Source organism: Meles meles, chromosome 4 (genome assembly GCF_922984935.1).
Source record: "Meles meles chromosome 4, mMelMel3.1 paternal haplotype, whole genome shotgun sequence".
Taxonomy (NCBI): domain Eukaryota; kingdom Metazoa; phylum Chordata; class Mammalia; order Carnivora; family Mustelidae; genus Meles; species Meles meles.
Window position 1 is genome coordinate 10,704,105 of NC_060069.1, and position 24,205 is coordinate 10,728,309.

Consider the following 24,205-nt stretch of genomic DNA (forward strand, 5'->3'; position numbering starts at 1 on the left):
ATTCCATGGAAAGTATAGCTGACAATGACTCTGCAATGGGTGGTTCTTAAGCCACACCACTCTGTTCTGCTATATCTCATTAGGACAAGTGATGCCTTTTCTAGGCAGGCTTTCAACTGAAATAAAATGTCAGAAGGTAGTTTAATATCAGTATAATGGTGAGATAGGACTAATGTTTGCCAGACTGGCCTTCTGTTTTAAAGAGCTCGGAGGCTGTCTGTATTAGCTGGGATTTTTATCCTACCCTCTCTGGCTCTAGCTGTCTTTTCAGCTTCTGCTACGCAAGATGTTCCAGAGATGCACCATGCCTCTCTGCTTTCATTTCCACTCCTTCCCCTTGCCTTCTGGATTAGAACCCGGAAAGACCCCAAGTAGGGGGAGAGCTAAGGCCCTACCACTTCCCCTCAGCCCCAAGATCTCCTCCACATTGAAAGTCAAGTAAGCACTCTGGAAAGGTCTCCAAAGTGTGGGGTTTCTCTCCCTTCTTTCTGCTCCCTCAGTAACTTAAGTACATGCCTTCTACAACTTCACTTTCTCCACTTTCCACCTGAGTATAGTAACTTCAATCCTTATTTCTGGCAATGGTCTCAAATTCTCAAGGCTAAGATGCTAGGGGTGAGCCCAGGATATATCTGTAGGAACCTGGGGCAGTGACATGATTTGACGTTTATGAGTCAATTTGATGTGTGAGTCAGCTGAAATTTCACCTCATGCTATAGACCGGGCCTTCACAAACATGTTTATCAGAATGAAGAAATGCCAGGAAGATCTCCATGGATTTCAAAGGTAGGGATGTGGCATTAAGGTTAACCTGTCTTAGAATGTCTCAACATTACCAAGAGGCTGAGAATCATTGCCATTTTAATTAAGCTGTTATGAGAGAAATTGCAGTGCCACTGCCTAAAACTCAGAGTTTGCACTAAAACATTCTGTTAACTTGTGAAAATTTCTCACACAGAATTCTGAATAATATAGTCCAAGGGAGGTTTCTGTGTTGCCAGGGGAACAACATACAACAAATTTACCAATACTTCAGTGTGTTGTCCTGGTTGTATCCAAAACACAGATAATGGCACATGATAGATTTAAAAGCAGAGTTGTTTTTAGTCTTCTGTGTGGATTTATAGCCAAGTTTTCAGCCAAGAGCCATTGAAGTTGATGGATTCAAACTGAAGATTTGCTTGACACAATTTGAAAAGCATTTATAGCTTGTGAGAGATAAAAATTATTCTGAACAATCATTTTTAAAAAGTAACAAATTAAAATTTTCCAAAGAGATAGATACATGAAAAGACAAATGTAAAATACCTCACTCATAGAAGTTGAGAAAAATAGGTGAATCAATGAAAGCCTTTAAAACAGGATTTTTTTTGGGGGGGGGAGGGTATGCTTAGGATATTGGATTTCGTTTACCTAAGAAGAAGAATTTGTATTTCTAGGTATTTACTACTTAACAAGGATTACAGGTAGGCAAGAAAGAATTCTGGGGAATCATTTGGGATTAAAAATTTCCTCTGGAAAATCTAGGTATTCAGGTAGTAAAAATTTGGAAGTTCAATGGAAAATTCTGAGAACTTTTTGGAATAGCTGCCAAGTCTCTACAGCCAGACTACCTTGTTGCTAAACTGGCTGACAAGATTGTTCAAGTGGAATATCCCTGGAGATCACAGGTATTTTAATAAAATATAAACAAGACTAAAACTTAACACCAAAGTTCAGAGAGAGTCCAAGCCCATGGTACAACCCACTGTTCACCCGAAGAGGTCAACAGCTCACATTTCAGAGTCCTGAAGGATAACGGTGTTACTCACCATGGAGAGCACAAACACGAAAAATGAGTTTGCTTTCTATTATCTTCAGATCATCAAATTTCTCAACCTGGAAGACCAAGTTGCCATCCCCACTGATCTCCTCCAGCTGCGTCCTATTGGCGCCGTACACCCCCACGGAGAAGATAACCACACCTTTGTCCCGAAGAGCTTTAGCAGGGTCTCTCACATGATCTTGCGCTTCTCCATCCGTGATGAGGATAAGAAACTTTTTGACCATAGCACGGGCCCCCTTGGCGGGGGTGAAGTATTCATCTATAGAAGTCAGTGCATTTCCAGTCAAAGTGTTTTGGTTGATGAGAGACATTCTGTCTATTGAATCAGAAATTTCCTTTTGTGTAAAGTATTTATTAAGCTGGAATTCTTCTTGAGTTTGATCACTGAACTGAATGACACCAATCTGAGTTCTATCTGGACCAATCTGAATCTTGGCTAATAGGTTTTTCATGAAGGTTTTCATTTTTCCAAAATTGTCATGTCCTATACTGGCAGAACTGTCCACCAGAAACATGATGTCAGCCTTCATGTCTTCACATCCTGCGTATTGTCAAAACGACCAGAAATGAGCCAGGTTGACAGGATTTTCAGAATATAGAGAAATGGTAAGACAGAAATAAATGCATTGTCAGAAAACATCAAAAATTAACTCAAGCACCTGCTACTACATTTGAAAATTTAATCTGCTCCTGTAGTAGAGGCCTGCTACTAGAACTCTGAATCAGAACTCTGAATCAGAAATCCACTGAATTATTGTCCACGAAGTTTTAAAGAGAAAATGCAACTTCCAAAGCATATATTCATTTATCCATAATTCATAATTCTTGATGTGTATGAAATGCCAAGTATCAGGTTATATGTTAAAGGATGCAATGATGATCAAAAAAAGGAATCAGAGAAAAAGCAATCAATTCCCTACACTCATAGGACTACTAGTTCAGGTTTTTATGTATAATGTAAAAACACAAAATTCTAAGCAATCTTTATGTTGCATTATTTTCTTGGATAATTTAAAGTGATTTGATAAATATTATAAATCAGGGTGAGAAACCTACTAGAGATAATAAGTGTATTAGTAAGCGCATATCTATTCAGCATGGACTGTTCCTTTATTTATATATAAAATTTGAAGAAAGCTACCAACTGGAATTCACATATCTTTGTATATATATATGTGTGTGTGTGTGTGTGTGTATGTGCATGGATGTACACATTGAAGACCAATTTCTATAAGCCACAGAAAAAATACAGTGTTACTAATCCATTGTACAGGTGTGTGTGAGTACATCTGTCTCTCTCTCTATATATAGTATGTAAATATTGTTGTTGGCATGTATCTCCTTAGTCTTATGCTTTTGGTCTACCTGCTGTCATTGCCATTGTCTTAAGCAGTCCTTCCCTCAACACTCACAGAGTTTATCCCATGCTATTTAAAAATAAACAATTAGCATTAGTCAAAAAGAATGAAACAATGCTTATTATTTTTTAATTATTTATGTAAGGCCCACCAGGGAACATTAAAACCACCATTTAAGACCCAAGCTGCCTAGGATCATTCTTGAAAGTCATCAATAGAGAGGTCACTAAATATATCTGTGGCCTTGGCAATGCCCCACTGCTGTGAAATGTGGAAGTCTCCCTTCCATGAAACATATGGAAAAGGAATAGACTTTTACATGTGGTTTAGTGTTCACTGGGTCTACCTTCTTATATCTGTTTGTGATGAGACTGCTTCCCGTCCTCTAATATCTGGTCTCCCATCCTTCTGTGTCAACTAGTTTCAACTAGAAACTAGCTTCAACTAGCCAGATGATTACCCAGGAAAAGACCATATATCCTAGTCTTCCTTGACGCTTCATGTGGCCCTGTCACTAAGTTTTGGTCAATAGATAGGAGCAGAAGTGACTTTCCCGTCTGGGTCTTAACATTAAAACAATTGAGTTTAGTGGACTCATATGGCCCTTTCTTCCTTTCTACAAATGCAAGGTGAAGAGAACTCGAGGTTCACTTTTGACCGAAGATGGGAGCTGTGTGCTGAGCATGGACTGGTCTCTCTCCAGACCTCCACTACTCACCCTGGACCATTATACAAAAGAGAAAGAATACTCGGCATTGTGTAGTTTGGGGTCTTTTTGTTAAAGCCCCTTTTCTTGCTCCCTCAGCAATAAACACACTGTGTTTCACTCCATATGCATCTGCTCTGAGACTAGTCAGTATTTTTCTGGGTCCTCCAGCTTTGGTTCCTTAGTTTCTCTGTCTCTATTTACCATATTATGGCTCATTTCCTTGTCCACAGCTTGTCTCCTCTCTCAGGTGTGCCAGTGTTCAGGCACCTGCACGACAACAACCTGACCCACAGGAGATTATGTACTGCGCCTCCTCACATTGGTCCAGGCCTGTCTACTTTCTGTTTCCTGGAACCCTGTTACCTTTCTTTGCATCAACCCCAGGAAACATTGGGGAACTTTTGCTCTTGTAGTCTTTCTAGAACATCTTGAAGACCCAACTACTGTCCATAATGGGGAGAACAATGAGCAATATTGGGATTTCTGATTTTGCTGTGAGCCCCACTTATTATCTATTTTTATTTTTTGCTTTTTTAAATTATGTTCAGTTAGCCAGCATACAGTACATCATGGGTTTTTGATGTAGAGTTTCATGATTCATTAGTTGCATTGCTTATCTATTCTTTTTATTTCAGTGACTAAGAAAATTCCCAAACTTTTTCACTTTTCTAAGTTCAAATAAGTGAAAATTCTTTTGTTTTCTCATCAGCGAATACCTTAGCCAACTTCTACAATAGCTCCTTTTTATGTAGCAGTTACTATGGGCCCACATGCATTATTTTAAGTTTTCTACATGCATTATCACTTTCAAGCTTCACTATAGGCTTCCACACAGGGATGAAGGCAGGTAGACAGTATGTAACCCATTCAAGGTCCACAGGTAATAAGGCTGGGGTTTGAACTTTGTCTCATTGACTCCATCACCCTTCATCTTAAGCAAAAAGTTAACATGTCTCTCAGCACAAGGAATTTTCATGTGTTCATACCAGCAATCAACACAAAGCATCTTCAATTAGTAAGTGGCTATTACTAAGAAGAGAAATCATAATCAGGTACAGGAATTTGAAAATTGTTTTTCCTCACTTTTGTTACATAATTTTTAGTCAGAATGAAAATACAAATATGTGCTTCTGTTACAAATAAAAATAAAAAATTGTTATATGTGTACTAGATATGCATGCATAATAGAGAAATGATGGCTGATGGGTGTTATGCTAAATCTGTGAGGTTTCTATGATGTAGGTGTTCCCCTTGCTTAATCGATGAGGCAGTCTGAAGGTCAAGTAGGAAAGCGAGTTGGATCCTAAAGCCAGAGTCCATTTTCTTTCCACTGTGCTCATCTGCTTTAATTAGCCCGTGCACATACACACACGTGCACACACACACGTGCGCATGTGCACGCATGCACACACAGAATAGAGTCTCTTACACACCATACCGGTGGGCTCTGTCAAGGCCACAATACTCTTAGCAACCTTCCTACTTAGGACTTTCAGCATGGCCTCAGGGCATCTGTCTACTGAGGGATTTTCCAAACTTGGCAACTGGTGCCTGGGTAGCTCAGTGGGTTAAACCTCTGCCTTCGGCTTGGGTCACAATCTCAGGGTCCTGGGATCGAGCTCGGCATCAGGCTCTCTGCTTGGCAGGGAGCCTGCTTCCCTCTCTCTCTGCCTGCCTCTCTGCCTACTTGTGATCTCTCTCTGTCAAATAAATAAATAAAATCTTTTTAAAAAAGGGGGGGGTGCTGAATCCCTCCCTGATGATAAAGGAAGTTAGCAAAATGTTAACCAGACAACTGGTCACGTCACTTCTTGTCTCAGCCCAGCTATCAGTCTGCTTGAAGTACCTAATGAAGTATGGAGAATAAAGCCGTTTTTGTTTTGCTTACCTTTTTCTTTGCAGATCCTGTGAACAACTTCATTTTTTATGCTTCTTAAAGAATCAAAGTTCTGCCCAAAGCTAACCCTTTCTTCTCCCCCAGCAATTTGTTGGAGTTGTGCTTTGTTAGCCTCCCCGATGCCAACTGCATGAATGGTGACTTGCTCAGCCCTTACTCTCTCCGCAGGCTCTAGGACTTCATCTGCGGACCTCCCGTCAGTCAGCACAATGAGGTAACAGGGAACCTGGCGTGTCCTATGCTTCCTATCCTCTTTTATTATTGACAGCATGAAATCCAGGGCCTCCCCAGTATGGGTCCTGCCTGTGAGTTGCTCGATGTTCAAAATAGCATTTCTTAAGTTCACATTATTAGAACTGTCATTGATATAAAACTCCACTTTCATCTTATGTGAATACTGCACCGCTCCAACTTGAACTTCGTCTGGGCCAATGCTGAACATTCCTGTCACAGCCAACATAAATTCCTTGATTTGCCCAAAGTGTTTCTTCTGTATGCTGGTTGAGCCATCAATGAGGAAATAGATATCAGCCTCTTTTGTGTCCATACAGCCTGCAAAAAAAGAAGAAAAGAAAAGAAGAAAATGAGGGGTGCCTGGGTGGCTCAGTGGATTGAGCCGCTGCCTTCGGCTCAGGTCATGATCTCAGGGTCCTGGGATCGAGCCCCCTCCCTGCTCCTGCTCCGCAGGGAGCCTGCTTCCTTCTCTCTCTCTGCCTGCCTCTCTGCCTACTTGTGATCTCTCTCTCTGTCAAATAAATAAATAAAAATCTAAAAAAAAAAAAAGAAGAAAATGAATTCTTTGTTAATTACAGAGGCTCTGGGGAGAACATTGCAAGAGGGTTTGTAGAGGAACAGGAGGACATGAAGGTTCTAGAGAATGAGAACCCTTCATCATTTGCACAGTCTGTCTGCTTCATCACACCTGTTCATACCCATTTTCTCCTTTGAAATTCAGGACAACATGATGGGATATTGAAACAGAGTGACCTCCAGTGCTTTGTTCCAGGTCATACAGCCAGTTAATTAAAAGGAAGGACCAGATTCCCAAGTCTCCAGGCTGCAATCAAAATTGTTTTTCTAGGGGCGCCTGGGTGGCTCAGTGGGTTAAAGCCTCTGCCTTCGGCTCAGGTCATGATCTCAGGGTCCTGGGATCGAGCCCCGCATCGGGCTCTCTGCTCTGCAGGGAGCCTGCTTCCTCCTCTCTCTCTGCCTGCCTCTCTGCCTAGTTGTGATTTCTCTCTGTCAAATAAATAAAAAATATTTTAAAAAAATTGTTTTTCTAGTATTGACATATGACTTTTTGGACAGTTTATGCCTTATCATTTCTTGAGAAATAGAATGGAGGAGATGACCGACGGCTCTTACTTCCGCAGTAACCTCTTCTTCCTGGAGCAACTAGAACGATATATTTACAACTAGAACCAGATCATCTGACTCTTCTACTTAAGTGGTTTATCATTGCATTTCGAATTTAAAAACAAAAAATTGGCCTGAACTTTCTCCCTGCTTTTCTCTTGGACCCTGTTTCCAGCAATTCTTCATCTTATTCACTGTGCTCCAACCACTCTGAGCTACTTTCTGTACTTGGAAATTGCGCCAGGGCTTTTGCACGTGCCCTTCTCTCTTCCTGGAATATTCTTCCCCCTAAATATCCACATAGCTGATGCCTTCTTATCTCATCATTTGCCAATTCAAATGTCAGTTCTTCAGAAAGACCCTCTCTTCCCCTCTAGCTAAAACACATCAATCGTTGCCTATGCTATTACATTATTTTCTCGATGACATCCATACTTTTTGAAGTTATCTTCTTCATTTGTTCATGAACACAGACTGCTTCCTGCCACAGAGTGTCAGCCCCACGAGGGCAAAAACTGCCTCTTTCTCTGTTTTTACCTAGTACACTTGGTGTATCACAAGATTTCAACAAAAAAAAAATTTTTTTTTAATTTTTTTATTTCTTATTTTTTTTATAAACATATAATGTATTTTTATCCCCAGGGGTACAGGTCTGTGAATCGCCAGGTTTACACACTTCACAGCACTCTCCACAGCACTTACCCTCCCCAATGTCCATAACCCCACTCCCCCTCTCCCAACCCCCCTCCCCCCAGCAACCCTCAGTTTGTTTTGCGAGATTAAGAGTCACTTATGATTTGTCTCCCTCCCAATCCCATTCACAGTGCATCTTAACTAGGATATCTTCACTAGAGTGGTGGAAGACAAAAATAATAGAAAAGGTCAAAAAGTGCAAAAATACTCATGGTTGTGTGTAAAGATATAGGGATTAGGATGATATTATCCAAGACTTCCAGAAGGGAAAAATATGTGTGATGACATATATATCCAAGAGTTAGGATATGTTAAGCAAATTATATTCCATTCATACCATGGAATTTTATTTCCAACCTAAAAAGAATGTTGCAAAATAATATTTAAGGAAATGGATGAAAGTTTGTGATACAAGGTTGACAGAAAAGTAAGTAAGGAAGATAACATTGGTTAGTCCCAATATTATTGTCTCCTTCTATATTAATCAAACCCCCAGTTTTTTTTTAAAGATTTTATTTATTTATTTGATGGAAGGAGAGAGATCACAAGTAGGCAGAGAGGCAGACAGAGAGAAGGGGAAAGCAGGCTCCCTGCTGAACAGAGAGCCCAATGTGGGGCTCGATCCCAGGACCCTGAGATCATGACCTGGGCCGAAGGCAGATGCTTAACCCACTGAACCACCCAGGTGCCCCAAGCCCCCAGTTTTTATCAAGGTGCTTGGCTGCCCTAAATAAAGACGACATTTTCCAGCTCCCATTTTTACAACTAGGTGTAACATGTGACTAAGTTCTGGCCACTGGGATGTAAACAGAAATTATATGTGTTATTGTTAGGAATATCTTTGAAGAAAAGGAAGTGGAAACTTTCCCACTTCCTCCTTTTTTATCTTTCTTGCTTGTTGGGTATGAATGTGATGCTTGGAGAAATTATCTTGGACTATGATCCTGGGAATAAAAGCCACAAATGGCAAAAAAATAATGTAGAAAGACACAGGGTTCCTGACACTGTGGTATACCACACCAGCTCTGTCTACCTACCTTAGGACTTATTTGTGAAACATTAAAAAAAAATAGTTTCATCCTCACAGTTAAATGCTGTTTTTATTTCTGTTGGTCACACACAAATGTAATCATAACTGATTTAAATTACCCAAATGTATATTCCTGCACTGTATGATACAATACCCACCAACTACATGTGGCTATCAAAACTAAACTGAATTAAAATTAAAGTTCAGAAAAATTAAATAAAATCCAGATCTTCGGTTACACTCGCCACTTTTCAAGTGCTCAATAGTCACATGTGGCTAGTTAGTGACTGCCTTACTGGACAGCACAGATGGAGAATATTTCCATAATCACAGAAAGTTCTCTTGGACAGCACTTGCATGTATAATGCTATACCATCTTTAAAAAATATGTATGTGGGCACCTGGACGGTTCAGTCACTTAAGCTTCCAACTTTAGATTTCAGCTCAGGTCATGATCTCAAGGTTGTGAGATTGAGCCCTGCATCAGGTTCCACATCGGACGTGGAGCCTGCTAAAGATTCTCTTTTGCCCTCTCCCTCTGCCCCTCCCCATCCTAAGTAAATAAATAAAAATAAATAAATAAAAATGAATTAAAAATGTGTGTGTGTGCCAGTTTATGTACATAATAGGGAGAGAGAAGAAACCAAATGACATGAGAAATAAATGTTAAAAATGGTTTTATCTGAAAGATAGGATTACAAATGATTTTCTTTTCTTCATGTTCATCATATTGTTAAACTTTTTTATAATGAACACATATTACTTTTTTACATTTTATTGAGTACAATTTACACAATAAAAAATTTACCCTTTGTAGTCATTTGATGATTTTTAGTAAATTTATGAAGTTCTGCAACCAGAACCAAATCTAGTCTTAGAATATTTCCCTAACTACTGAAGTTCCCTCAGGCAATTAAAGTCACTCCTCACTCTTGCCCCTACTCTAGGCCACAACTCATATTACTTTTACAATAAGAAAAGTATTTTTTTAAAAAACATACCAGTTCTGTCAAGGTCCATTCCCTCAGCACGAGTAGAAATTTGGGACCAAATTTCATTCTGGAGTTTTTTCTGGAAGATTTTACTGTACTCTTCCAAGTCTGCATAGGACTTGAGCTTGGAAACCATTTGCCTCGGAGGGTAAGACACTATTTCCTCTAACTGGACGTCATTAGCTCCTTGAACATTCATGCCAAACACGGTCACATCCTGCAGCCGAAGTTGTATCGCCACGTCACGCACCTCATCAGTCGATGGTCTGTGAGTGACAAAGACTGCGATCTGAGGCACTCCCTGTGCCCTTCTGCTGCCGCTTGACTCTGAGAAGGCTTCTAGCCTCATCTTCTCAATGGCAGCCCCAGCATTGGATTTCCCAGCCTGGACAGAAAGCTTTTGGATTTGCTCCTGAAACTCATACCGGGTTGTGCTTGAATTTAGAAAGGAAATAGTCTTGGCTCTATCACTGTAACTCATAAGTCCAAGGCGCGTGCAGCTGTAACTCACATCCATGGAGGCGGTAATGTTCCTCAGGAAATTCTGCAGGTTCCTTAAATTTTGTCTGGTGCCAACTGATTCATCTACTAGGAACACGAGGTCAGCTAATGAATCTTTCTGACAGGCCATCGGGAAGGAGACTATGGAGAGAGAAAAAAGTACAAAGATTAGTGTGAACTACTGGTCCAGAGTGAGAAAGGCACTTTGCCGATCGTCAAAAGGCATTAGTGAGAACAGAGGTGGTCATGACAGATGTAGTTAACATTGTTTTCTTTTCATAAACAACAGACAAAAATTCTGAACAAGACTTACAAGGTCACTGACTTCAGAGTCTTTGCAATAATGTTCCTCCTCTCTGAAAAATGCTTCTTACCAACTTTTCTATCACTCCCCACCACCAGCACCATCATGATATTCATGACCACCATCGCTACCAGTATGACCACCCCACCACCAACCACCACTAGCTGCTACCACTCTCACCTCCACCACCACCGCCACCTACCAATGCCCCCATATCCACTTCTACTATCACCCCAACCATCAACAACCAACCACCACCTATACCTCCACCACCACCATCTCTGCCTCTACCTCTACGACTAACAACAATTACCAACCACCACCACTACCACCAACCACAGCCATCACCACGACCACCATCCCTACCACCCCTCTCAAGTGCTAGGCCGGGATGGATTAACAGAAATATCTCTGACCTCAGGAAGCTTACATTCTAGGGGAAGGACAGATAACTAGATTATATTACTTTAGTGCTCACAAGGAACTGAAACAAGTAAGTCAACTGAGGTACTATTCTGGGGATGTGGGAGAAGGACTAACTTACTTGAGATAAAAAAGAAATCAGGGGAGTGCTCTTTAAGAGGCTTGCACTGGGGCTGAGATACAAAGAGAAGGATTCAGCTACATATTCCTATTCCTGCCAGAAGAGCAGTTCTGGCAGAAGGAACAGGAGGAGGTGGGAACAAGAAAAAAGACCAGAGTGGCTGGTGACAGTGAGTGAGGGGAACAATGACGGATGAGGCCAGAATGAAGCAGTGTCCAAGTCATATGGGAGTCACATGATCTTATTTAAATCTTTAAAATATCACCCCAGTTGTTGAGGAGAGAAAAAAAATTCAGCGATATCCATTAATAAACAATTACCCTAGTCCAGGAAAGGGATCATGTTTCTTGCACAAGGATAATAGCAGTTAGGAGGAAACAACAGTATAGTTTTTATACATGAATTAAAGGTAGAACAGAGAGGGACTTGATGATAAACTGGATGCTAGTGTTAAAAGACAAAAAAGAAGTGGTGAAAACTGGGTTTTTGGCATGAACAACTGAGTGGATATTGGTAGTATCTTTTTTTCCAAGACAAGGAAGACAGTAGAAAGAACAAGTTGCAAGGGGGAATTCAAGAGTTCCATTTCAGTCACGTTAAGTCTGGGATATTACTGAAGATGCCAGGTATGCAGTTGGTTATAAAAATCTGGAATCCAGGGACCAGAACACCATATGCATAGAAAAAGCCTGTTCCAGGCACAGGTGGAGGAACTATATCTGTGGAAAGCATAACCAAGAGATAAGCTCAATCTTGCCAAGAGCTACCCGCTCGGATTGTGAACTCTAGAAACCAGAAGATATGTCTTATTTATCGCTATCCCTCCGGTACCTGGTGCCTAGGGAGAACTCAAATTAAAGATAATTCTCATAAATCTACCAATGCACTCTGTACTCCACACAGTTAGCTAAAACAAACTCCCAGCATGACCTAATTGGGTTAGTATTTATTTGCAAATAGCTATTACTATGAATAAGCGTAGACTGTGTGCCAAATGCCATACAAGCCATCTCACACATATCAAGGTAGACACTATTATCCTCACATTATAGGTAAGGAAACTAAACCTCAGAGGTTAAGTAACTTATTTAAGGCCATTAACAGCCAATCCAGAGTCTGAATCTAGACCTTACAGAGTCTGAAGTTCCTACTCTTCACCTCTAAAGGCGAGGATAGTGTCCCATCAAGCAAAACCTTGTACCATATTGCCGTGAAGTTCATTAGGAGAGAAGCACAATCAACACACAGAATCTTCTAAGAAGGTGGTAAAACCCTACTGCCCTGCAGAGCACAGACTAAGCAGCCATCTGGAAGATCTCCCAGGTCCCCAGAGTGGATGGTTACAGGAAGGTTTCCTCTCTGAAAGAAGAACATAAATCATAAAAACGTGCTACTTCTCCAAGGTGGCAGGAGTGAGAGATCAGGAGCATGGACGGAAAGGGATTCCCTGGTGTCTCAGGAGTGACACTAACCTTGGTAGAACCTCGTAAAGACTCACTAAAACCCACTTCTTCTTCTTGGGTATAGAGCTAGATCTGACTTCCCCACCTCACTTGCAGTTAGGGGTGACCATGGGACTAAGATCTCGATAATGAAATGTGAGCAAAAATAATGTGTGTCTCTTCCAAGCGTACCCTATAAACCCATCCCGTGAGTGATCTTTCATCTTTTCCCCACCCACCAGCAGTATAACAATCCCTTGGCAATTCCAAGGGCACCTTGGAAGTCACACGTTGAAGACAGAAGAGCCACCACCAACCCAAGTATCTGACTAGAGGAGAGACAGCTGGTCACTTTGACCACCGGTGCTAGAATGTTACAAGGGAAATAAACTTGCTATTATTCAGGGAATCTATTTGTTATTAAGGCCTGAACTCGTCCTACTACAGAATTGGGCTATAGCTATAGTCATGGAATCAGTAATGACGGGGCAGAAAGGGTTTTAAGGTCATCTTAGTTCCCATGGGCTGTGCCCTGGCCTGTTCTGCCTGCCCATCAACACCGCATGGGCAGCTTCCTATCTCAGTTTACCTATTCCTCCCTAACACTGTCTCCAATCACCTGCCAAGTAAGTCATTTGTACACAAGAGTCTTCTGTTTTGACATCTTCATGGAGCACTCACTTAAGACACAAATAAAGCATTTTTCACATAAGACACTGCAAGTCATGAGGTCATACGTTTTCCTCCTTTTGGCCTAAGGGATCAAGAATGAAAGCAGATGAGGAGGTCTTTTGCATTTCTGTACAAAATACAGGGATTTCCAGGGGCTGGCGGGGAAGACGGATGTAGCACCTGGTGGTTCTGATGTGGGGCTGCTTAAAGATAAAGCTGAGAAACAGCAGCCCCCAAGGGAAGCCAACTGCAGTGGCTGAGGTAAGGCGTTCCTCTCAAGTAGCTGCGTGCACAACAGGTATCAACACAGATAAAGATGTGAGGGAGCCTGCCGGGGAGGGTCTTGCTGCCACAGTAGAAACTCTTGGGGGCTCTCAGGAAAGAAGTTGGAGGAAATTTTATGTTGGGGGGATTTCGACAGCTAAGGTGGTAAGTTACGCAAGAAAGAGTGCTGAGTCAGTTTAATCTGAGCTATGCATGGGTCCCTGTCATACCATAAGCTTGCCAAAAATATTTCCAATATTTCTTCAACTCAAATATGTCAAGTATTTCGTCAACTGTCAACTATATACTATTATTTAATGGCAGCTCTTAGAAATTAAAGAAAAAGCATTACTGCCAAGACACATCCTAATATCAAAAATGTTAAAATGTGTGTGGGGGAGGTGTATCTTAGATGTGGAAAATATAAGCACAAAATGACTGCATAACTGAGAGGGGGAATGAGTCAAAGTCCTGGCGTTAGTAGGTCCAGACACTCACTAGAGAGATTTTACCTGTAAGGAGGAAGAAACGGGGCGGGGGGCGCTAAGCCAACGCAGCAGGTGGAGGGCTCCAGATGGCTGCCGGCTGTGTGGCTCTATTGTACACCCGAGGGCATACTCCTCTCTGCCCGCTCTCATTTGAAAGTTACCCTTCTCCGTAAGTGACTCCCTGTATTCGCTGACAGGCATTTACTGGGCATTCACCAAGGGCCTCCCACCAAGCCAGGCCTGTGAGGGCCAGAGAACAGACCTGGAACTTCTTTCTTTATCTGCAGGATTTCCATTTATTTGCTCACTAGGAAAGAGAATGCTAGTTCATTGGCAGGCAGTGTTTAGACCTGAAGAACACAGAGATAGACCTGCGTGCCCACTTCTGCCGTCAACGTGCCACCAGTTCATTGATGGAGGGGACAGACACAGAAATGAGCCATCCTTCACTCTGGGAGGCGCTTCTGTCCTCAAGCATGCACAGGGAACTGTGACACACAAGAAAGAAATGTGAAAGGAAAGCCTTCCAACAGGATAGGACTATAGGGCTGAGATTTAAATGAAGTCAGGAGTCATCCAAGATATAAGAAGACAAAGGAGTGCAAGGGAATGCCCGTCAGAGGAAAGGCACAAGCAGACACGGCAGGCGGAGTTGACAGGGATGTGTAGAAATATCCGGGACTTCAGTGTGGCCAGTCACGGACACCAGAACGGAGGAGGCAGCCGCAGGAGATGAGGGCGGAACGCACAGAGCCCCCTGCCTGGGACCCGGGCCTTCCTTACCTTGAATATCGGCTGCTCCATCCCTGTACTGGGTGGCTTTCTTGATGATCTGCGTCATGTTTTGGGAAAACGCGCCAAGGTCCCTGACCGACCGGAGGTTGAAATGAAACTGAGCCGTGGCCATGGCCTTCAGCTGCTCCTCGGAAGCACCCTGCAGCCCCACGGACACAATTCTCACCCCGTCTTCCCGCAGGGCCTTGGAGGCCTCTTCCACGTCATCCTCGGACTCGGCGGAAGCCAGGACCACCAGAATCGGGGGAAACTGCTTCTTGTCCCTCCCGCCCGCCTGCGCAGAGAAGTAGGTCCTGCGCGCCTCCCGGAGCGCGTGGCCGATGCGCAGGGAGCCGCCCATGAAGCCGAAGTTCTTCTTGAGGTGGTTCAGCATGGGGTTCCTGCTCTTGAAGGTGCTCAGCTGGAACTCGTTGTGGAACTGGTCGCTGTACTGGGCCAGGGCCACGCGGTACTTGTGGGCCTCTATGGGCAGACTGCTGATCATCTTGTTGATGAACGCTTTCACAAAGGGGAAGGACTTGGTTCCCAGGTGATCCGAGCTGTCCACCAGAAACACCACGTCTGCGTACTCAGGGCCCGGCTCTATCAGAACAGAATGACAACAAAACTAAACAAGGTGATTGATTGTTCAGCCATTACATTTGAGACCACAAAACTCATTTGAGACTGTGTCCTAGGTTAAGACTAACTCAGCATCCCAAGGGAAGTGTCTTCTGGAGGTCACACAGAAGAAACGAGATTGGTTTTTGTGAAAATATTAAACAAGAGGACTATTGTAAAGTGAAGGAATAATGTTTTTCTTTCTCAACTCCATCCCAGAGACTTTTTTTTTTTCTTTTTTTGGCTGGGGAACCTCAAACTCCAATAATATACTAAAGAATAAACAAGAAAGCCCCCAAGTAGTCTGTGAATTAAGAGTAACTTTTAGAAACCAAATCAGCTAATCAGGTGTCTTGTGTTGGAGAGTTTAGAAGCAGATCTGAGATGGGGATTTGGGGGACAGGGCTTCACTGAGGGGAAGCAGGATAAGGGAAGTAGGAGAGGAGCAAAGCACCGTATTTGCCTGATCTGAGAGGATTCCAGAGCATGTTGCTCTTGAGGCAAGAGGGCTGGTTTGTTATACTCTTCTCTTGGTCAGTCACTGGCTGCAGACCATCCCCAGGAAGTGCAGGGAAGGAGCAGAAGGCTATGGGCACAATCTCCTGCATTAGTGGACTCTGGGAGAGCCGAGGGCAGTTCTCCTGAGAAAGCAGGCGTTGTCTGTGAGCTGTTACAGGCAATATTCACAGCAGCTGGCCCAGGGAGAGGGTGGTAAGAGGGGTACCAGCCTGATAAACAGAGTCTGGGCCCAGGGGAGACACCAGCAGGATCTACTGTAGTAGTCAGCCACCTCCATGCTGGAAATCAGGGATGTGCTAGTAAATGCCTAATGATTGCTCCCTCTTTCCAAGTAACTCAGAAGTTTGTCAGGGAATTCTAGGATGCAGAATGACCTCCAAAACAAATGGATCGACTCTATTCACAGAGACACAGAACACTGGGACCTAAGCAAATCAATGAATAATTAAAGTTCTTCTAGCCAAGTGTAGCATAATTCATGCTTTTGCCCTTGGCTCTCTGTCATCTTTGAGAGATTGTTTACTTGACAGTGTGCCTCCAACTATAATTCAATGCTGTCTGCTTTGATTTTTTGATAAATAAATAAATCCTTTGTTTCTGTGTATTAAAATGAGAGTCAGTTAAGCCATAAAAATGTTTATGTTCTTAAATGATAATAAACATAAAATATACCAGTACCTGGACTATAATCTGCCAGTGTTTCAGTCCAAGGGATTAAGATGAATGTGATTAGCAGGATCTTCATTTTGTTAATGAAGCCTTCTTGCTTGTATTCTGTAAAAAAAGTTATTTACAATATGAAAAAATCTCATTGTATAACAAGACATAACAACTGGAGAATCTGGGTTAGAACGCTATTCACAACACAAGGGTCTGTCAAGTAATGCCAGGTGTGTCTAAAAAACTCATTAAGCATTTCGAGTACTTACTGCAGAGAATGCTGACATTTGCTGAGTCCCCGCCATGGCTTAGATACTTTTCTCAGTGCTTTATGAGTATCGTCTAATTTAATCTTCCAATTTGTCCCTACAGGGAGGACAAATCCTGTGGCTATGTGACATCTGAGGAAACAGCGCAGAGTGGCTTGGGAAGTGGTAGATCCAGGATCCCAACCCAGATAAGGTGACTGCAGAGCCAAGCTCTTCACCACCGTACAAATGCCTCATACGAAGCCTGTGTCCTCACAAATCACACTCTGTTTTTAGATTTATCTATTTATTTTAGAGAGTGAGAGTCAGGGGGGTGCAGAGGGAGAGAATCTTTAAGCAGACTCCCCGCTGAGCATGAAGCCCAATGTGGGGCTCCATCCCATGACTCATGAGCTCATGACCTGGGTTGAAACTAGAGTCAAGTTCACGGATTGAGCCACCTGGCACTCCCTTAACCTTCTATTTTTATGTCAGTAATGACTGTTGTGTATGTTCACACCTTGGCTCAATAAAGCCAAAGCTACCCATGTCTCTTTCTTCATGAAATGCTTGTGAAATCTGTTCTCACATTTACAGAGATACTCAGTTTTACAAATTACTTAAGCTCAGCATTTCTTTCCATGCAGCTCAAAATCAATCAGAAATCTTCAGGGGACATTACAGTGTTTAAAAATTCCATCGATTCAGAGTTGTTCTTTATAAAGAGGAAAAGAGATCAAATGACCAATATGCAAAAATAAAGCTGCCTTAAGTGAGATACCAAAAGTATAAGGGCTTGGTTTTTTTCTAGAATTGACTTTTCCAGCACTTCTTTTGAAATTGTTGATTATTAAGGAAGGTTGAGAGAATCATTAGAATCTAGATTTGGAAGGGACCCAATAGATCATTTAGACTAAACCCTTATTTTGCTAAGGATGGCCACTAACAAGGCTCCCTAGTAGTTAGTGGCTGAATCATGGCAACAATGTCTTTTAAATCTATATTCATCATATTCTAACACCACGTATTTTACTGATTCATTAATTTTAGTATTGAGATATAATTTGCATAAGATTTACCCCCTTTAAAGTGTTCAACATTTTTTAGTATGTCACAGAAGTTGTATCCATTATCACTAATTCCAGAACACTTTCATGACCCTCCCCCCAAAAGAAACCCCATACCAGTTAGTTATTAATCCCCAACCTCCTCTTCCCTGACCCTGGTGAACACTGATCTACTTTCTTCTCTATTGATTTACCTATTCTGGACATTTCTATAAATGGAATCATATAACATATGGACTTTTGTTTGGAATTATTAACTAACATCATGTTTTCAAGATTTTTCTATGTTGTGATATATACTAGTGCTTCATTCTTTTTTATGGCTAAAATTATGTTGTATGGATATACATTTTAAAAAATCTGTTCTGGGGGTGCCTGGGGGGCTCAGTGGGTTAAGCCTCTACCTTCAGCTCAGGTCATGGTCTCAGGGTCCTGGGATCAAGCCCCGCATTGGGCTGTCAACTCAGCAGGGAGCCTGCCTCTCTCCCTACTTGTGATCTCTCTCTGTGTCAAATAAATAAATAAAAATCTTTAAAAAAATCTATTCTGTTGATGGACACTTGAGTTGTTTCTACTATTACGAATATTGCTGCTATGAACATTTGTGTATAAATTTTTGTGTGGATACCTGTTTTCATTTCTTAAAGAAATACTTTGAGTAGATTCCTAGGAGTGGAATTTTTGGTCATATGGTAATTTTATGTTTAACATTTTGAGAAACTGCCAAATTGTTTTCCTAAGTGGTTGCACCATTTTGCATCCCCACCAGCAATGAATAAAAGTTCCAACTTCTTGGGACGCCTGGGTGGCTCAGTTGGTTAAGTGGCTGCCCTCGGCTCAGGTCATGATCCCAGCGTCCTAGGATCGAGTCCCACATTGGGCTCCGTGCTCGGCAGGGAGCCTGCTTCCCCCCTCTCTCTGCTTACTTGTGAGCTCTGTCTGTCAAATAAATAAATAAAATCTTAAAAAAAAAAAGTTCCAACTTCTTTACATTCTCACCAACAATTATTATTTTCTGTCTTCTTTTATTCTAGTGGGTATAAATGGGTATCTTACTATGTTTGATTTGCATTCCCCTAATAATGAATGACATTGAACATCTTCATTTACTTATTGGTCATTTATATACCTTCCTTAGAGAAATACCTATTGAAACACTTGACCCATTTTTAACCGGGTTATTTATCTTTTTTTAGTGTGTAATAAGAGCTCATTATATATACTGGATGTTAGATGATTATCAGATATATAATTTGCAAGTATGCTCCTCCTACTCTGTGGGTTGTAACCTCTTTCTTAAGGCTGTCTTTAACTTTAAATTTGATTAACTCCAGTTTATCTATTTTTTCTTTTGGTACTAGGGCTTTTGGTGTCATAGATAAACCACCATTATCTCATGAAGATTTAACCTGACATTTTCTTTTAAGAGTTTTATAGTTTTAGCTTTTACATTTCAGTCTTTAGTCCATTTTGAATTATTTTCGTAGGTGGTATGAAGTAGGAATTGAATTCTACTTTTCTTTATGTAGATATTCAGTTGTCCTAGCACCGTTTGTTGAAAGGACTTTTCTTTTACCATTGAGTTGTCTTGGTATGCATATCAAAAACAAATTTACCATAAGTATATGAATTTATTTTTGGACTCCCAATTCTATTTCATCTATGTCTATATGTCTATTCTTATGCCAGTACCACACAGTCTTGACTATTCTACCTTTGTAGGAAGTTTTGAAGTCAGGAAATGTGAGTCCTGTAACTTTGTTCTTTTTCAAGGTTGTTTTGGCTGTTCTGGGCCCCATAGATTTCTAAATGACTTTTGGGATCACCTTGTCAATTTATGCAAAGACAAATGGAGTTTTTATTGAGATTGCCTTCAACATATAGATAAATTTGTAAAGTATTACTATTTTTTAAAAGATTTATTAATTTTAGAAAGAGAGCACAAGAGACCATGAGCAGGGGATTGCAGGGCAGAGGGAGAGGGAGAGAGAGAATCTCCATTAGTCTCCCTGCTGAGTGCAGAACCCGATGTGGGGCTCAATCTCACAACCCTGAGATTATAACCTGAGCCAAAATGAAGTTGGATGCTTAAATGACTGAGCCCCCCAGTGCCCCGAGTATTGCTATTTTAATGATGTTAAGTCTCTCAATCAATTAATATAGATTGTCTATAGAGGAAAGAATTTGTTTTAACTCCTTGCTTCATATTTCTGTAATGTTTTTCAAGAAGAGGAAATTATTAGAAGTCAGGGATAAAAGGAAGTCCTCTCTAAAAAGCCATGCTGATTTAGGAGTCAATAAATATTCAGAGCTGTTATATGTCCTTCCTCTGGTTGGATGTATATTTGGAAAGAGACTGGACTCTACCCAGCTCAGGCTTAACTTAGTTGCCCTATTCACCTGTGGGTGCTAGAACCTCAAAGAAGATATCATGGATGGCCATCCATGGGCAGCTCCACTCCAGCCTGGAATCCTTGGCTTGTCTCCACTCTAGTTCCCTCTTCAGCTCAGGTCCCCACTCTGCAGGTCTTGGCACCAAAATGGTGAATCAGCAATAAGCGAGGTAGGCAGGCATGTCTTATTTATTTATTTGCTTTTAATTTAATTTTTTGTGTATGTTCCAAAATTCATTGTTTATGCACCACACCCAGTGCTCCATGCAATATGTGCCCTCCTTAATACCCACCACCAGGCTCACCCTTATTCATTTATTTTTATTGTCTTTCTCTCCCTAGAGCTTGCAATCAAACTCTAAGAGAATGGGGATTTCTATCTGTCTTGTTCATCCTTATATCACTAGCTCCTGGCACATAGTAGGCAGTTAATAAACACTATAAATAAATATTGTAACTTTGCATATACACTATTTCATGAATATGTACATATATCTATAGCTTAATTGTGTAGAGGTGGAATCACTAGGTCAAAGGTATGTTTAAGATTTTATGAGTATTGCCAAACTACTAACCATTGGGCTATATCAAACAATATTCCAATACCCATCCCCACAAGCATGTTTCATAATTTTCAAATCATTGTCTTTTTTTCCAACTTGAGATATAATTGAAAAATTACATTAAGGTGTACTGCTGGTTATTTGATATATGTGTATATTACCAAATGATTACCATAATAAGGTTAACAAATACCTCACCTCACATAGTTACCTTTGTTTATGTATATATGTGTGTGTGTGCTGAGAACTTTTAAGATCTATATTCTTGGCAACTCTAATATACAATACAGTATTGCTAACTATAGTAACCATACTGTACTATAGTTACTGTAACCATAGATGTAATCATCCCCCAAATTTATTCATCTTATAACTGGAAGTATGTATCCTTAGACTACCTTCACACATTCCTCCCCCACCCCCCTTAAAACTAGTACTCTACTCTGCTCCTATGAATTTTTTTTTTTTAAGATTTTATTTATTTATTTGACAGAGAGAGAGATCACAAGTAGGCGGAGAAGCAGGCAGAGAGAGAGGAGGAAGCAGGCTCCCTGCGGAGCAGAGAGCCGGATGCGGGCTCAATCCCAGGACCCTGAGATCATGACCTGAGCCGAAGGCAGTGGCTTAATCCACTGAGCCACCCAGGCGCCCCTATGAATTTGGTTATCTTAGATTCCACACATAAGTGAGATTGTTCAACATTTGCATTCTCCATCTGATTTATTTCATTGATCATAATGCCCTCAAGATTCACCCATGTTGTTGTAAATGTTAGGATTTCCTTTTATTATGGCTGTGTGTGTGTGCGCATGTGTGTGTATCACATTTCTTTAACCGTTTATCTGTCAGCGACAGGTTGTTTCCATGTCTTGGATACTGTAAACAATGATGCAATAAACAACAATACAGATTCCTCTTCAAAATAGTGATAAAATAGTGATTTTATTTCCTGTGGATATGTACCTAGAGTGGAATTGCTGAATCATATGGTAGTTCTATTTTTAATTTTTTGAGGAACCTCCATACTGTCTTCCATGGTGGCTGCATCAATTTACATTTCCACCAACGGTGTATTACAATTCTTTTTTCTCCACATTCTCACCAACATTTGTTATCATTTGTCTTTTGTGTAATAGCCATTCTGATAAATGTGGGGTGTAGTTTTGATTTGCATTTCCCTGATGATCAGTGATGTTGAGCACCTATTCATGGACCTGTTGGCCATTTGTATACCTCCTTCGGAAGAAAGTCTATTCAGATCCTTTGTCCATTTTTAAACTGGATTATTTGTAAGTTTGTTTTGTTGGTGGATGTTATCAGGTTTCAGTACCTTGATATTTGAGATATTAATTCCATATCAGATAGGTTTGCAAACAATTTTTCCCATTCCATAGGTTGCCTTTTCATTTTGTTGATCATTTCTTTTGCTGTGAAGAAAAGCTTTGTAATTTGATGTACCCCTGCTTGTTTTTGCTTTCACTGCCTGAGATTTTGCTGTAATACACAAAAAATTGTTGCCAAGAGCCGTGTTAAGGAGGTTTTTCCCCCTTTGCTCTCTTCTAGAAGTTTTATGACTTGGGTCCTTATATTTTTAGGTCTTTAATCCATTTGGAGTTAATTTTTGTCAGCAGGGTAAGATAGGGGTCCAGTTTCATACCTTTGTACATGGCTGTTCTGTTTTCCCAATACCATTTGTTGGGAAGACTATCTTTTTACCATTGAATATTCTTGGTTCCTTTGTTGTAAATTAATTGACCATATATGAATGAGTTTATTCCCAAGGTCTCTAATTGTTTCAATGGTCTATGTATCTGTTTTTATGTTAGTACCAACCTGTTTTGATTACTATATCTTTCTCGTATGGTTTGAAATCAGGAAATATAATACCTCAGCTTTGTTCTACTTTCTCAGGATTGCTTTGATTATTTGGGTTCTTTTGTTGTTCCATATGAAGTTTAGTGTTGTTTTTTAATATTTCTGTGAAAAATGCCACTGGATTCTTGGTAGAGATTGCATTAAATCTGTAGGTGGCTGTGGGCACTATGGATATTTTAATAATATTAATATTTCCAATCCATGAACACAGATATCTTTCCATTTATTTATGTCTTCCTCAATTTCTCTCATCAATGTCTAAGTATTTTACAGTTTTTGATGTTATTTAAATGACATTTTTTTCTTTTCTTTTCCTGAGAGTTTATTGTTAGTATATACAAATGCACCTGATTTTTGTATGTTTATTTTATATCCTGCTGAGTTTTTTCATTAGTTCTAAGAGTTTTTTGGTAGTCTTTAGGATTTTCCATATATAAGATCGTACCATATACTAACAAAGACAATTTAACTTCTTTTCTAATTTGGATGACTATGTTTCTTTTCTTGTCTGATTGCTCTGCAGTAGGACTTCTAATACTGTATCTGTTGCTTCACAAACTGGCCCCTATACCCAAAGGGCAAGGACAAAGTAAAGAAAGAGGCAGACCACTCCTGACTGACAGATGGCAGGTTTAATAAACAAGGGAAATGACTCATGAGGCTTTTCTTGGATGGCTGCAAGATAAATAAATCTCCACAGTCACCCATCAGAATCTCAAAAGTTTATGTAGAGGCCTTAACTGGGTTCAGCCACATATATTGTCTAGATGGACTCAATCACACCTTATTCTCTTGAGGTGATGTCCTTGGACAATTCCTAATATGGGGAATGGTAGACATAGTATATATACCAAGGACAGGGTAGAGGTGAGAGGTTTCTGAGAGTTTCTGGGTCCAACTTGAGAGTCAACTAGCAGTCACGTCCTCTTGATTACCTACTCCAACAACGTTGAATAGTATAGTAATAGTGGACCCCCTTGCCTTGTTCCTGATCTTAGAGGAAAAACCTTCAACCTTTCGCCATTGAGTCTATGTCATACTTGTCATAATGGCCTTGATTACATTGAGGTATATGCATTCTACTCAATTTGTTGAGAGGTTTGTTTTAATCTGTAAAGGATGTAGAATTTTCTCAAGTGCCTTTTCTGTACCTATCAAAATAATTGTAAGACTTTCATCTCATTCTACTAATGTGAGGTAACACATTTATTGATTTGTACATGTTCAATCATCCTAGCATCCCAGGGATGAATCCCACTTGATCATGGCATGTGATCCTTTTATCGTGTTGTTGAATTCAGTTTGCTAGTATTTTGTTAAGAATTTTGCATCTGTTGTGAAGAGCATTGGGTATTGTATATGTAAGTGTTGAATCACTAAATTGTCCATCAGAAACTAATTACACTGTAT

General features: G+C 40.7%; 1 protein-coding gene across 6 annotated transcripts in view; it reads right to left on the reverse strand.

The window, feature by feature from the left end:
* Nucleotides 1-24,205, reverse strand: part of COL6A5 (collagen type VI alpha 5 chain) — a 145,669-nt gene that overhangs the window by 76,677 nt on the left and 44,787 nt on the right. For all 6 annotated transcript variants that reach the window (XM_046002243.1, XM_046002242.1, XM_046002244.1 and 3 more), the window contains exons 2-6: nucleotides 16,668-16,763; nucleotides 14,859-15,452; nucleotides 9,870-10,502; nucleotides 5,781-6,341; nucleotides 1,812-2,366 (exon numbers count right to left, since the gene is read on the reverse strand). In XM_046002243.1, the coding sequence (XP_045858199.1) occupies nucleotides 1,812-2,366; nucleotides 5,781-6,341; nucleotides 9,870-10,502; nucleotides 14,859-15,452; nucleotides 16,668-16,734 (2,410 nt within the window). In that variant the 5' untranslated portion in view covers nucleotides 16,735-16,763. The remainder of the gene's footprint in view (nucleotides 1-1,811; nucleotides 2,367-5,780; nucleotides 6,342-9,869; nucleotides 10,503-14,858; nucleotides 15,453-16,667; nucleotides 16,764-24,205) is intronic.